Source organism: Pipistrellus kuhlii, unplaced genomic scaffold, assembly GCF_014108245.1.
Source record: "Pipistrellus kuhlii isolate mPipKuh1 unplaced genomic scaffold, mPipKuh1.p scaffold_m20_p_4, whole genome shotgun sequence".
In the NCBI taxonomy this organism is placed as follows: Eukaryota; Metazoa; Chordata; class Mammalia; order Chiroptera; family Vespertilionidae; genus Pipistrellus; species Pipistrellus kuhlii.
The window spans coordinates 70,955,715-70,969,582 of NW_023425540.1; the positions used below are offsets into that span (position 1 = coordinate 70,955,715).

Below are 13,868 nucleotides of genomic sequence, written 5' to 3' on the forward strand. Positions count from 1 at the left end.
ACAAGATGAGGCGGGGAGAAGGGGGAGGGAGGTATAGGGGAGTGGGGGTGTCTCTCCTCTTTCTGATGACCCCTCTTTTCCTTGTCTGTCCCTAGGTGCCTGAGCACACTTATATATACATTCATACATGATGCTCAGCTAACCCAGCCTCAGCTTCCTTTCCCTATTCTTCTATCGTCATCTGTTCTCCTCAGAAGATGTTTATCAAGTAAGCAACTAGTAGGATCCTGGATTCTTCTGGGCTCCTAGCACAAAGCCACCTTCACAGCAGTTTTGATAGCAAAGGTGAAGGTGAAGGTGCCTGCATTGTCTCAGCTGTGAAACTGATGTGAGTATGTGTATAAGGTGTGTGCTTGTATGTATGTTTGTATGTGTCAGTGTGTGAATACATCTGTGTGTTGCAGGCATTTCCACCTACTTGTTTCGGGTTGGTGGAGCATGAAGACTGGAGGAAGAGGGTACTATGTGGTGTGAGAATGCCCCTGAAGGGTCTCTGCTCACCAGATGCTCACTCTGGAAGGACAGATGGCTTGAGTTGGCTCACAGATAAACCCCTGGCAACCTGGGTATTTCACATGCTGAGGGCTGGTTCCAAGTCTAGGCCTGGCTCCCCAGATTGGAGGAGTCCAGGCTTCAGTGGGAGGGATGAGCTGTAAGGGAGAGAGCCTACTCAAAAGCTGGGAAATTGAAATATTCTTGAGTGACCTTTGGTCAGTACTCCGGATGAATTGAATGAGCCCCTTCACCTCCTGGCGCCTGCATTGTTTTCATCTTTCAAAATGCTGAGGTGGTAATTAAAGGGACACTGGAGGGGAAAGTAATTCTATTTAGGGCTTTCATGTCTCCTTTTGTTGCTACTTAATGATGTTTCTTCACTTCTTCTGTAAATTCACCTGCCAATTCCTACTACCCCCTCTCCCACTCCAGTCTGGATCTCACATTCAGAAACTTCCCCAGTTGAGAGAAATCTTACTGATCCAACTCTAGATGTTACATGAATTTAGAGGCACACCCCAGTTTTGGGTCACATAGCCAACTGGGAGAGAGCCAGGACTAGAAATCACATCTCTAAACCAGCCAGCTGACAGATGACTTTGTGTCAGAACACCCAGCTGTAGCTCAGCTGTAGGACTTAATATGATGCCAGAATCAAGTGCCTAGCTAAGAGCTGGGCATGCAGGACTACCTAGTAAATGTTGGGTCCCAAGAATGTCCCTGGGGAGTTTTTGAGGCTTTAATGATATTATTCATAAGTTAGAAATCTATAGTTTATCTGGTAATGGTAAGTGAATTTTCCTGTGATGGTTTGTGGAAAAGCTAATTCAAAAGCTAGTTGGTGCCCTAACTGGTTTGGCTCAGTGGATAGAGCAGTGGCCTTCGGACTCAAGGATCCCAGGTTCAATTCCAGTCAAGGGCAATGTACCTTGGTTGTGAGCACATCCCTAGTGGGGGTTGTGCAGGAGGCAGCTGATTGATGTTTCTCTCTCATTGATGTTTTGAACTCTCTGTATCATCTCCCTTCTCTCTGTAAAATATATTTTAAAAAAGAAAAGAAAAAGAAAAGCTAGTTGGCTAACAATAGGACTAGACTTGGCCAAGTCAACTGTGGCCAATCTTCATTTGTCCTTGGATCTGACATGCTATTCTATTATATTATGGAAGTAATTAAGGTTAAGGTTAATAAAGTATTTCACTCATCCATTCATTGATTTAACAAGCATCATTTTTAAAAAATATATATTTTATTGATTTTTTTTTTTTTTTACAGAAAGGAAGAGAGAGAGATAGAGAGTTAGAAACATCGATGAGAGAGAAACATCCATCAGCTGCCTCTTATACACTCCCTACTGGGTACATGCCCTTGACTGGAATTGAGCCTGCAGGTTGACGCTCTATCCACTGAACCAAACCGGTTAGGGCACAAGCATCTTTTATATCTACCATGTGGCAGGCATTGTGCATGGCATGGGAATACTGCAGTGCATATGATATATCCCAGCTTTCAGGAAGTTTGGGTGTAGTGGGGAGCTCAGACATAGATGAAAATAGGATGAAATGGAGGCCTAAAGGAGGAAGGGGCCTCCTGTCTTTGAGAGTGCAGGGAGGCTTCTAAAAGTGAAGTTTGAACTGAATTATGAAGGATGAATAGGGGTTCACTAGTGAACAAGATGAGAAAGGTCTTCCTCATAGAGAAAAACATGTGCAGAGGTCTAAAGATATGAACATTTCTGGCATATGTGGAGCTCAGTCTAGAAGGAGGGTTGGATATGAGCTGGTGGCAGAGACCACTGTCAGGGGGAAATGAGACTGGAAAAGTAACAAAAGATAAATTCTTTTGTGCCTGAGTTCTATTTTTAAAAATATTTTTATTGATTTCAGAGAGGAAGAAAGATAGATAGATTGATAGACAGCTGGATAGATAAATCAATGATGAGAGAGAATCATTGATCAGCTGCCTCCTGCATACCCTGGGCATTGAGCCCAGGCATGTGCCCTGACCAGGAACTGAACTGTAACCTCCTGGTTCATAGGTTGATGCTCAACCATTGAGCCACACCAGCCAGGCCTGAACTCTAGTTTTATTTAGTAAACACAAAGTATCTACTATGTGCGGGCACTGTTATAAATGTTTTACAAATAGCAAATAATTTAGTCTTCAGCTGAAACCGGTTTGGCTCAGCGGTAGAGCGTCGGTCTGCGGACTGAGGGGTCCCAGGTTTGATTCCTGTCAAGGGCATGTACCTTGGTTGCGGGCACATCCCTAGTAGGGGGTGTGCAAGAGGCAGCTGGTGGATGTTTCTCTCTCATTGATGTTTCTAGCTCTCTCTCTCTCTCTCTCTTCCTCTATGTAAAAAATCAATAAAATATATATATTTTTAAAAATAATAATTTAGTCTTCATAATGACTGTGCAGGGGAAACAGGCATAGAGAGATTAAATGACTTGCCCCAGGTCACTCAGCTGAGATTTGAACTGTGAAATGTACTGATCCTGGGGGAAATATTGCCATGCTTCTATTCATTTTTTTTAAAAATATATTTTTATTGATTTTTTTTTTTTTTTTTTTTACAGAGAGGAAGAGAGAAGGATAGAGAGTTAGGAACATTGATCAGCTGCCTCTTGCACACCCCCCACTGGGGATGTGCCCGCAACCAAGGTACATGCCCTTGACTGGAATCGAACCTAGGACCTTTCAGTTCGCAGGCCAACGCTCTATCCACTGAGCCAAACCGGTTTGGGCTATTCATTTTCATAGATGTTCTCTAGGTGCTTGATAGACGCTGGGAATGAAATGGCTTATGTAACTTATGCAACTCTTGTCGGGTTTAATGTCTATCCTGGAAGATGGATGATTAAACAGTTAATTAAATGAAGTCACTGGAAGTTCTCACATTACAGGTCCAAATTCAGGTAGGCCAAATCTGAGCACCTGGGAATGATGGCAGGACCGGGACCCTTAGACCCCACACCTTGGAAATGATTTAGCTCTTGTGAGGGTCTGCTCATTGCTTGGTGAGCTCTCCTTCAGCTCTCTGCCAGACAAACCAAATGCCTTGGCTTCATAGGAAACCCCTAGCCAGGGGTGGCAAGTGCCAGAAATAAACAGTGCAGAAAGGCTGAAAGAGGAATGCAGCCAGCATGCAGCGGACACAAAGAACAGTGCAGTCAGGGAGACAATATTGAAACTAAGCTTGAGGAAATTACCTGCGTTATTCCAGCTGCCAAGGAAATAGAGTTGGAATGAGGGTGGAAGGCATTCTGATTAAGTAGAGGGTACAAGATCCAGCCTATGTGCCATGCAAAGAAGTTTGGTCCTTCCCATGGAATCAGTGGGGAACTTATCACATGGATTTGAACAGCAACATTATATGATCCCATTTGCATTTTAGAAAGATATCTCTGGCAGCTATTTGGTAGTTTGATTAGAGAGGGACTATCCTAGAGGCCAGGAAACAGGCAAGAAATCAAGGGAATAGCAGTTGGCATACAGCAGAAGAGATGGATTTAAGAAATATACAAGCAGCAGCATTGACAAGATTTATCCACCAGTGTATAGACTGCTAGCCTTACATCAATAGCCATCTCTCTGTTTTCTCTTTTAATAATGTTTTAGCCGAAACTGGTTTGGCTCAGTGGATAAGCATCGGTCTGCAGACTGAGTGGTCCCAGGTTCGATTCTGGTCAAGGGCATGTATTGATACATTGGTTGCGGGCACATCCCTGGTGGGGAGTGTGCAGGAGGCAGCTGATCGATGATTCTCTCTCATCAATGTTTCTAGCTCTCTATCCCTCTCCCACTCTGTAAAAGATCAATAAAATATATTTTAAAAAATAATGTTTTAGCTAAGTATATGGCGAGAGACTACATTTCCCAGCTTTCCTTCATTCTGGCCAACTTCTGAGCAGAAGTTAGTGGTGTCCTTAAATAGGAAAGCACTTTGTGCTTACCACCCCCACCCCAATTCATCTCAATGCTAGTGGAAGCTGCCTGGGCCACACTGGTCACAAAGATGGTAGCTAAATATTGAGGATGGCAGAGGTGTCTCCACAGTCCTGAAGCCTTTGTTATAGCAGTTTGGACTATACTAACCAGTTGCTCATCCTTTGGGTACGTGCAGTGAGGAAGTGAGAAGCTCCTGGGTGGATGGTGTTAACTGGGTCAAGGAGATTCAAAGACAGGGTAGAGTTGGGTAGAATAGGGTGGAGTAGAAGAAGATAAACTTGGTTTTGAATATATTGAATGTGAGATGTCTGATAACAGTGGTGTGTAGTAAATGTTTTAACAATAAGCTCTTTGAGAAGGAGGAGTCCTGATCTGAAACGTTTGCTGATTTCCATGGTGTAAATATGTCCACTGTGATGACTATAAGTTACTACTATAAATATGATTTCACTGAGCAAGGAGAGTGGGGAAGAGAGGTACACAATGGGACCTTGTAAGCTGGTCCGAGCTGGGACAAGGTGACTCTAGCACAACACTGTCCATAAGCATTCAGATGGAGATATTCAGTCTGCAGTCAGATATACACCAAGTCTGCACATGAAAAGAGATATCTGGGCTGCAGACAGAGGTTTGGGAATTAGGAGTAATTAGGGAGTAGTACTAGATGAAATCACTAGTGAACAGCACAGAAAGAGAAAAGAGGAGGCAGAAGTCAGGTTCCTGGAAAAACAAACACAAAAACAACAACGTTTACAGAATGCCCTGAGGTGAGGAAGAAGGTCAAGAAGCCTGAGAAAGAACAATTAGAGGAAGAAGGAAGTGTCTCATTACTTGTCAGAGCCAGGTTCTCAACAGTGCTCCAGGGCTTCTGCCTGCTCAGAGGAATTGGTCATTCATTGGTCATCGCCTACCTCTCTGTATCCTTCGCCTCCCTCACCCACCCGTCCTTTCAATTATCTTTTAAACAAGCTCTAGTAGCTCCCATCAAAACCCAAATATCGGCCGAAACCGGTTTGGCTCAGTGGTAGAGCGTCGGTCTGCGGACTGAAAGGTCCTGGGTTCGATTCCGGTCAAGGGCATGCACCTTGGTTGCGGGCACATCCCCGGTAGGGGGTGTGCAAGAGGCAGCTGGTCGATGTTTCTCTCTCATCAACGTTTCTAGTTCTCTATCCCTCTCTCCTCCTCTCTGTAAAAAATCAATAAAATATATATTTAAAAAAAAAACAAATATCGGACTCCACATCCTCCTTCCACTGATATTCCACTTTCCTACACCCTCCACGTGAAGATCCCCAAAGCCATGGTCACTTTGGTTGTCTCCACTGTGTCATTTCTCACTCACCCTCAGCCCACTGCAAGCACAACACCCTTTGCAAATGCTCTGGCAAAGTCACTAGTGGCCTCTGCTTTACTCAATCCTGTGCGCACTTCCCAGCCCAGTCTTGCTTCATTGCTCTGCAGCATTCAACGCTGTTTATCATTCCCTTTTTGGAACACTCTATTCTTTTGGTTTCCAAAACTCACATTCTCCTGATTTTCTTCTTAGCTCTCTGGCTTCTCCTTTGGCAATTTGTGTTCCTCTGCCTGACCTCGGGCCATCTTGTCTTTTCCCCAAACCTCTTGATGACGTCATATGCTCTAAAATGTCACTCCGAAGGATCTAATTCAACCCAGACTCTTCTGCTGAGCCCCAGACCTGTTGGGACAGCCACCTACTGAACATTCTTCCTTGCACCTCTCCTAGATACCTCAAACCTAATACACCCCAACTTAAAACTCTTGCCCTGGCCAGTATGGGTCAATTGGTTGGAATGCCTTCCCGTACACCAAAAGATCATGGGTTCAATTCCCTGTCAGGACACATATTCAGGGTTATGGGTATGATCCCCAGCTGGGGTGCATATAGGAGGCAACCAATCCATGTTCCTCTCTCACACTGATATTTCTCCCTCTCTAAAGTCAGTGAAACATATCCTTGGGTGAGGATTGAAGACAATAACAACAACTACAACAACAACTATAACAAAAACACCTCTTGATCTTTCTTCTCAAATGTGGCCCTTCTCAAATGTTCTGCTCTTAGTAAGTGGGACTTTCAGGATTATTATTATTTAATAATTATCTACCTTCTGTCTCCTTTATAAACTACAAGCTCCTTGCATACAGAGAAGGGTGTACGTGTTCCCAGTTGTAGTCTCAGTGCCCAGGACAGTGCCTGATAGATCATTTGGATTCAAGAAATATTTGCTAAATGAGTTAAAATAGCTAATAGTCATATTAGCACAGAAACTAAAGTGAGAGGAAGGAGTGTCAGATGCCCTAGAACCCTGGTCGGCAAACTGCGGCTCTTGAGCCACATGTGGCTCTTTGGCCCCTTGAGTGTGGCTCTTCTACAAAATACCACTTAGCTCTCTGGCTTCTCCTCTGGCAATTTGTGTTCTTCTGCCTATTTTGAAGAAGTTTAAGTTTAAGTTTAAAAAATTTGGCCCTCAAAAGAAATTTTAATTGTTAGTACTGTTGATATTTGGCGCTGTTGACTAATGAGTTTGCCGACCACTGCCCTAGAGAGATGAACAAAATTGGGTTCTAGTCCAAGGCTGCTAGTTTTCTAAGTGACTTTAGGGAAGTCACTTTGCCCATCTGTAGATTGAGAGAAAACTGAAGTCAATTACCTGTAAGGTCCCTTCCAAGTTCTAACATTAAATTGACATCTGTTATCTACTGCTAATATATCACTAAATTGGTAGGTGAACGTAAATGGAATTTGTGCTTAACTAAGAATGTGACTTTCTTCTTATTTTCTTTAAAAATTTGTGCATTGAACACTATTTTAATGTCTATAATAGAGGCTAAATAAAAATTGTCTGTTTTGATACTTTACTTTTAAATTACATGAGGACTCAATGAAGGCTATTCGTGTACTTGAACTTTCCTAAGCCTTTTCAAAATCCATGGGGATCTCATAACAATCCAAGGTGACTTGCAGGGCAGGTAGTTGTAAACACTCCCATTTTACAGAGGTGGAAACAGGCCTATACTTACATTCTCATCCCTGTCAGGGGGATTCATGGAAAGACTAGTATTGTTACCATTGCATAGTAAAGTCGCTAAAGCTGTCTTGGTTCATATCTCTACTCTGCAGTCCTAGGAATCACTTCCACTACTCTAAAATGGAAACAACGCTAGTACTTAACTTCACAGTATTTTCGTGAGAATTAAGTTAGTATGGAACTCAATAAATATGAGTTATTACAGTGTCATTCAGACACTGTAAAAAGTTCTACAGCCGAAACCAATTTGGCTCAATGAATAGAAAGTGGGCCTGTGGACTGGAAGGTCCGGGGTTCGATTCCGGTCAAGGGCATGTACCTTGGTTGCGGGCACATCCCCAGTAGGGGGTGTGCAAGAGGCAGCTGATTGATGAGTCTCTGTCATCGATGTTTCTAACTCTATCCCTCTCTCTTCCTCTTTGTAAAAAATCAATAAAATCTATATTTTTAAAAAACTTCTACAAAAGCCCACTTTGGTGAGGAACTGCCTCAGCAAGATTCTTCTCATGGCATCCCCAGCTTCCCCAGGGCCCACAGCAGACCCATTCCTTCCAGCTCAGAGATTTTCAGAACTGTTGCCCCTTCCCTCTGCCTCCAGTCCTGGGCAGGTCAGGATCTCCCCAGCTCCAACTCCTGGCGAGGGGCGTGGTCTCATAAATCGGGGGCGTGGCCAACCAGAGAGGCGGGGCGTAGAGCTTCCCAGCCTGGAGCCACCCAATCCGGGAGTGCGGGTCACGTGACCAGAGAGTGGTTTCACCCTCCCCTATGCCGATACCACCTCTGACAGCTCCGGGGGGCCTATCTTACTCCTTTTCGGAAGGCTAAGCATTCATTTGGGTCCGTTTTGCGTCGAAATAGTGCGTAGTGACAGCTTCGTTTTGACAGAGTCAACCTTTGCCCCTTAAGTAGTACCTTCCGCTCCGGCCTCCCCCCACTAAGCCGTTGGTCTCGCCCAGCCGGGCCCTGGGCGCGGCGGCGGCGGCCGCGTCACTGGCAGGCGGGATCCCTCCGCTCTGGGGAGAACGGCGCTGGGCGGCTGAGTTGGGGCGATTGAGAAAATCCATCCGCGCCGCCGCCGCCGCCCGCCTCCGCCGCGGAGGAAGACCGGACCTCCCGCGCTTCTCCAGCGACCCTTGGCAGAGTCCCACCGCCACAGGTACCTGACGCTGGCCAAAGGAGCCCTCGTCCCCCCCAGCCCCAAATTTCCCTGGGGGGGTGGGCACCTTTCCTCCTTCTGCCTCCCGGATCTGGCCTCTTGGGAGCGGACGTAACTCCCCGGACCTCCCCTCCCTTCCTCTGGCCCTGTCGCTCCTAAACCCGGAAGGGGAACTGAGGACCCTCGCTCCCAATAATGCATGCCCTCCCTGCACCCTTAGGCCCATTATGCCGGACCCCAGGTCCCATCCGGGCCCCGCCAGCCTCTGGATCCCTGAGAAGTTGGGGACAAATTGGGAGCTTCCTCTAGGCCCCGTTCCGCCCCCTTCCCTTTCCCTCCCCCTGTGTGCCCCCGAGTAGCACCCCTCGTGCCCTCCCATTTCGTACCCCCGGTGGCATTCTTCTTGCAAAACTCCAGAATCCCCAGAGAGTTAGGCCAGGCCGCGAGGCCCCCCTTCCCTTCGCCACTCGCCTACCCCCGATGTGGGTTCTGCCTGCTTTCTGGCCCCATTAATCTGGAAGGGAGTCCTCGGCACCCCTCTCCCTTTCCTAGTCCTAACCCCGAGCCCGGCTCCCGGAGCCCCCGCCCCCTGCCCAGATTTCTTTTGGGCAAAATGGAGGTCGTGGGGACCTGCGGGCCAGGCCCACAGCGCTTGCGGCGCGGTGCCGGCCTGCGCCTTTAGCTGCCAGACCGGACCCTCCCTGGTCCCCTGCCCTGCGCCTCGCAGGCTTGCGGGGGCGGGGGCACCACCATTCCTCCTGTGACCCGAGCTGCTGGGTGCCCAGAATTCGGGGCCCCTGAGGGGGTCCCGGAGGTGGATGAGGCCGCGGGCTGGGAGCATCGCCCCCGCCCCAGCGGCTTCCTCCCGGCCGGCTTCCTGCCGCCCTGGCCTCTGGCGTCGCCTCCCGCCCGGGCCGCGGCCGCTGGAAGGAAGGGGCTTTGTCAGGCGCTTGGGAGGCGGCGGGGGGCGTTGCTCCCTCCACGCTTTTTCCGAGGGGCATCCCTGGGCGCTGGCGTCGAAAGCTGAACTGACGGAGGGGAAATGTCAGTGGGGAAGGGGAACGCCCAGGGCTGGGGGAAGTGGGAGCTGGGTGGGGGACGCCCGAGTGCGGGGTGCTGGGCCGGATCACACAGGTGTCCAAAAGGGGGAGCAGGGGAGGACAGGGCTCTGGGTCCTGGAGCGGAGCCAGCCAGGCCCCTGGGGCCCCAGTGACGAGCCGGCGGACTGGGATCCCGGTGTCGCGGGCGCAGGGCTGGGCCGCCCTGGGGCCGCCGCTCGCGGCGCCGCAGAGCGAGCAGCTCGGGGCCTCGGGGCGGGAGACCTCTCTTCGGAGCCCTAATTACCGGTGAGTGGCTCCCGCGGGCTCTCCGCAGCCGCCGGGGCGGGCGGCCCGGGCTCTGGAGGGAGCAGCGGCTGCAGGCTGCCTCCCCGCACTCCCGCCTCCACCTGCCGCGGGCGGGCAGCTAATGGGGTGCAGGCGGCCCAAGGATTATCCGGGGTGAGCCATCCCGAACCTATTAGTGCCCAGTCCGCTTTCCCCAAATCCTGTAAACAGCCACCCTGGCCGGTTCTGGGGAGGAGCGGGAGGCTGGGTCGGGCGGGGGCGATGGGGTCGGGGGTGGGGTCACCCACCCTACAGGTCTCTGCCTGGGATGCGGTTGTCTTGGCAACCAGGCTAGGGTGGGGACACTTCACCAATGAGAGGCTCTCATTCCGGGTGACGGTTGCCTAGGCAACCCCACGAACAGCCCAGCTCACCCCTCTTGTCTTCCCCCTCCTCCCCCCTTCCCAGGCTGAGCTGGGGGGGGGGGTGTGCGGAGGGGTGTGCGGCTTGGGGGGTGAATTTGAAGAGGCGCCGCCCCTTTTAAAATGAGGTGCTCGTTGGGTGGTGCCGGTGTGGGCGGGGCAGACGCTGGTCTGTTTTGCAGGGACTCTCCACCCTCTTCACCTCCCTTCCTCCCCCAGTTCCTGTCGCGGGAACCCGCCCGGGCTTCTGTCCGAGGGAGGGGTTTCCCCTGCGCTTCCTCTTGCACTTCCCGCTTCGTTTCCGGGGGGCGGGAGGAAGATTGGGGAAGTCAGCTATTCCTAGGCCACATCTCCAGCGGCAGAGGCCCGGTTCTGCTGGGGAGACCGAGGCCACCACCACCGCCCTCTTTCCTTTCTGCCCAGCGTTCACTCCTCCCTGCGGTCTTCGCTCTGCCTTTCCCCCTCTTCTTCCCCGTGGCCTCGGGCCTGACGCCTGCCCTGCATCCCCCAGGCCTCGGGCCAGCGGCGAGGAGCTGCCGCCCCCAGCCCCCTTCCCGCGGCCCCCAGCCGCCCCCAACCCCGCCCCACGGGCCCGGCGCCATGAGTGAGCTGGAGCAACTGAGACAGGAGGCTGAGCAGCTCCGGAACCAGATCCGGGTGAGGCCTGGCCGCTGAGCTGCGGGTGGGGGACTGTGTGTGTGTGTGTGTGTGTGTGTGTGTGTGTGTGTGTGTTCGAGTTCGCGCCTGCGCATGTGCTGGATGGGGAGGGGTGTTCTTTATGTGTGGGGGTGTACCCTAGCCCTTTACTGTCTTACCCTCTCCTCCCGTCTTATGTGTTCTTTCCTCCCCTTTCCCCCTCATTTCTGCTCTCTGACTGGTTCTGCCATATATTATAGGATGCCCGAAAAGCATGTGGGGATTCAACACTGACCCAGGTGAGATGAATCCAGTGCTGGACTTGGGGTTAAGGGAAGGAGCGAGGGTTTGAGGCATACTGCTTAGTGGGCTCTGCCTTCTGACCCTGGCTGCCTCCACCTCCAGATCACAGCTGGGCTGGACCCAGTGGGGAGAATCCAGATGAGGACACGGAGGACCCTCCGTGGGCACCTGGCAAAAATCTATGCGATGCACTGGGGGACAGACTCAAGGTGTGTGCGCGGCTGGGACTGGGTGCTGAGCTTTTGTGTTTGCCCTCGGGCTAAGGTTATAGCAGGCCGCTGGGGGAGTGGGGAGGGGCAGCCTTGCAGATCTGAGATGAACAGGATGCCCGTGCTGCTGAGTATGTTTGGGAAGACTGTGGCTCCCAGATCCCCTGAGGGGATTGGAAAGAGGCCCACACTGACAGGAACTTCTGGACTGTTGCTGGGAGTTGTCTCAGGAGACAGGAGAGCCTCCCACCAGATGGGAGGCTGGTAAGAGTGTCTCTCCAGAGGGGGCTTCACACCCTGACCCCTCTGTCTCTCCCTTGCCACTACCCAACAGGCTGCTGGTCAGCGCCTCCCAGGATGGGAAGCTCATCATTTGGGACAGCTATACCACCAACAAGGTAGTGGTGATGCCTGAGGCTGGATGGGGCTGGACTGCAGGCCCTGCCTGGGTTCTGACCCTGAGCACTGCCCCTCCTCCATAGGTCCATGCCATCCCGCTACGTTCCTCCTGGGTTATGACCTGTGCCTACGCGCCCTCAGGGAACTTTGTAGCCTGTGGGGGGTTGGACAACATCTGCTCCATCTACAGCCTCAAGACCCGTGAGGGCAATGTCAGGGTCAGCCGGGAGCTGCCTGGCCATACTGGTAAGGGGGGCCTGGTAGGACATAGGTGCTGTTGGGGGGGAGGGGCTGTGCTACCTTCCCTTAAAGACCTGGCTGACCAGCCTTTTCCCCCAGGGTACCTGTCCTGCTGCCGCTTCCTGGATGACAACCAAATCATCACCAGCTCTGGGGACACCACCTGGTGAGGCCCTGTCCACACTTCCTGCCTCAGTGCTTAGCATGTACTGCCCACCCTGAGCAAGAGGGCAGAGCTCTTATTCCGAACACCTAGCCGCCTCCTGTGGTGGTAAGGTGGAGGAGACGAGTAGGGCTCTGTGATTCAGTGGCTCCTGATGCCCCTTCCTTGAAGACCGTCAGGGCTGGGCTCATGTGGTGGAGGATTAGGGAGGCAAGAGTCCTCTCTGCCCTCCTCTCTGATCCCTCCCTTCTTCCGTCACCTTTCTAGTGCCCTGTGGGACATTGAGACAGGCCAGCAGACTGTGGCTTTCGCTGGACACAGCGGGGATGTGATGTCCTTGTCACTGGCCCCCGATGGCCGCACCTTTGTGTCAGGTGCCTGTGATGCCTCTATCAAGCTGTGGGATGTTCGGGACTCAATGTGCCGACAGACCTTCATTGGCCACGAATCCGACATCAATGCCGTGGCTGTAAGTTCTGGGCAGATTGGCTGGCCCCTCTCTGACAGGCTCCTGGCCCTGTTCTGTGCCCTAATTCCACTCTGGTTTTGTCCTGTAGTTCTTCCCCAACGGCTATGCCTTCACCACTGGCTCTGATGATGCCACGTGCCGCCTCTTCGACCTGCGGGCCGACCAGGAGCTCCTCATGTATTCCCATGACAACATCATTTGCGGCATCACCTCTGTTGCCTTCTCTCGCAGTGGCCGGCTGCTGCTTGCCGGCTATGATGACTTCAATTGCAACATCTGGGATGCCATGAAGGGCGACCGTGCAGGTGAGAGCTGGGTGCTGGGCTGAGGTAGGCGAGGACAGGGAACCAGGCCAGATGAGTTCTGATGTACCCCTCCCTCACAGGTGTCCTCGCCGGCCATGACAACCGTGTGAGCTGCCTCGGGGTCACTGACGATGGCATGGCTGTGGCCACAGGCTCCTGGGACTCCTTCCTCAAGATCTGGAACTAAAAGCCCCAACCCCCACTGGGCCCGGCCAGGAGGGGCCTTGCCCACGCCCACACTACAGGCCGGGAGCTTTGGGGCTGGGGCACACGAGCCTCCCTCCCCTGGCCATAGGGCCTTGGGTCCCTGCTCCCCTACCCAGGTTTGGTTCCTCCCGGGGCCCCCACTGTGGAAATGAAGATGGGAATAGAATGGGGGAAGAGGGGCAGAAAGCCCCCCTTCTTTAGCTGCCCTGGGGTCAGGGCCTCATCCCCCTGGAGGGTCAGAGGCAGGCGGTAGAAACTCCAGGGGCTGGCTTTTTTAAAACTGGTTTTATTTTAATTTTTATTATATTTTCAGTTTTTCCATAAAGGAACCAATTCCAACTATGTACCTGGTCTCCTCTTGCTTGTGTCTTCCTTACTTTGGGAGGGCATCAGCTTGGGGGTAGGGGGCCCAAGGGGCCAGAGAGGAAATCTCACTCTTCCTCAGCCCAAAGCCAGAGTCACAGCAGGGATTTTTGCCCAGCAGGGTTGTACGGTTCCTCCTAAACACACACACAGCCCTCCGTTCTGACTGACCAACCA

The 13,868-nt window shown here is 51.7% G+C and overlaps 1 protein-coding gene across 1 annotated transcript; it reads left to right on the top strand.

Moving 5' to 3' along the window:
• Nucleotides 1-8,482: 8,482 nt before the first annotated feature.
• On the top strand, nucleotides 8,483-13,672 carry GNB2 (G protein subunit beta 2). The gene is made up of 10 exons (XM_036411279.2): nucleotides 8,483-8,650; nucleotides 10,909-11,054; nucleotides 11,294-11,332; nucleotides 11,439-11,545; nucleotides 11,880-11,943; nucleotides 12,028-12,190; nucleotides 12,284-12,350; nucleotides 12,615-12,816; nucleotides 12,905-13,121; nucleotides 13,202-13,672. Exons 2-10 carry the CDS (start codon nucleotides 10,998-11,000, stop codon nucleotides 13,306-13,308), a joined length of 1,023 nt encoding a protein of 340 aa, XP_036267172.1. The 5' UTR covers nucleotides 8,483-8,650; nucleotides 10,909-10,997; the 3' UTR covers nucleotides 13,309-13,672.
• The last annotated feature ends 196 nt before the right edge of the window (nucleotides 13,673-13,868 follow it).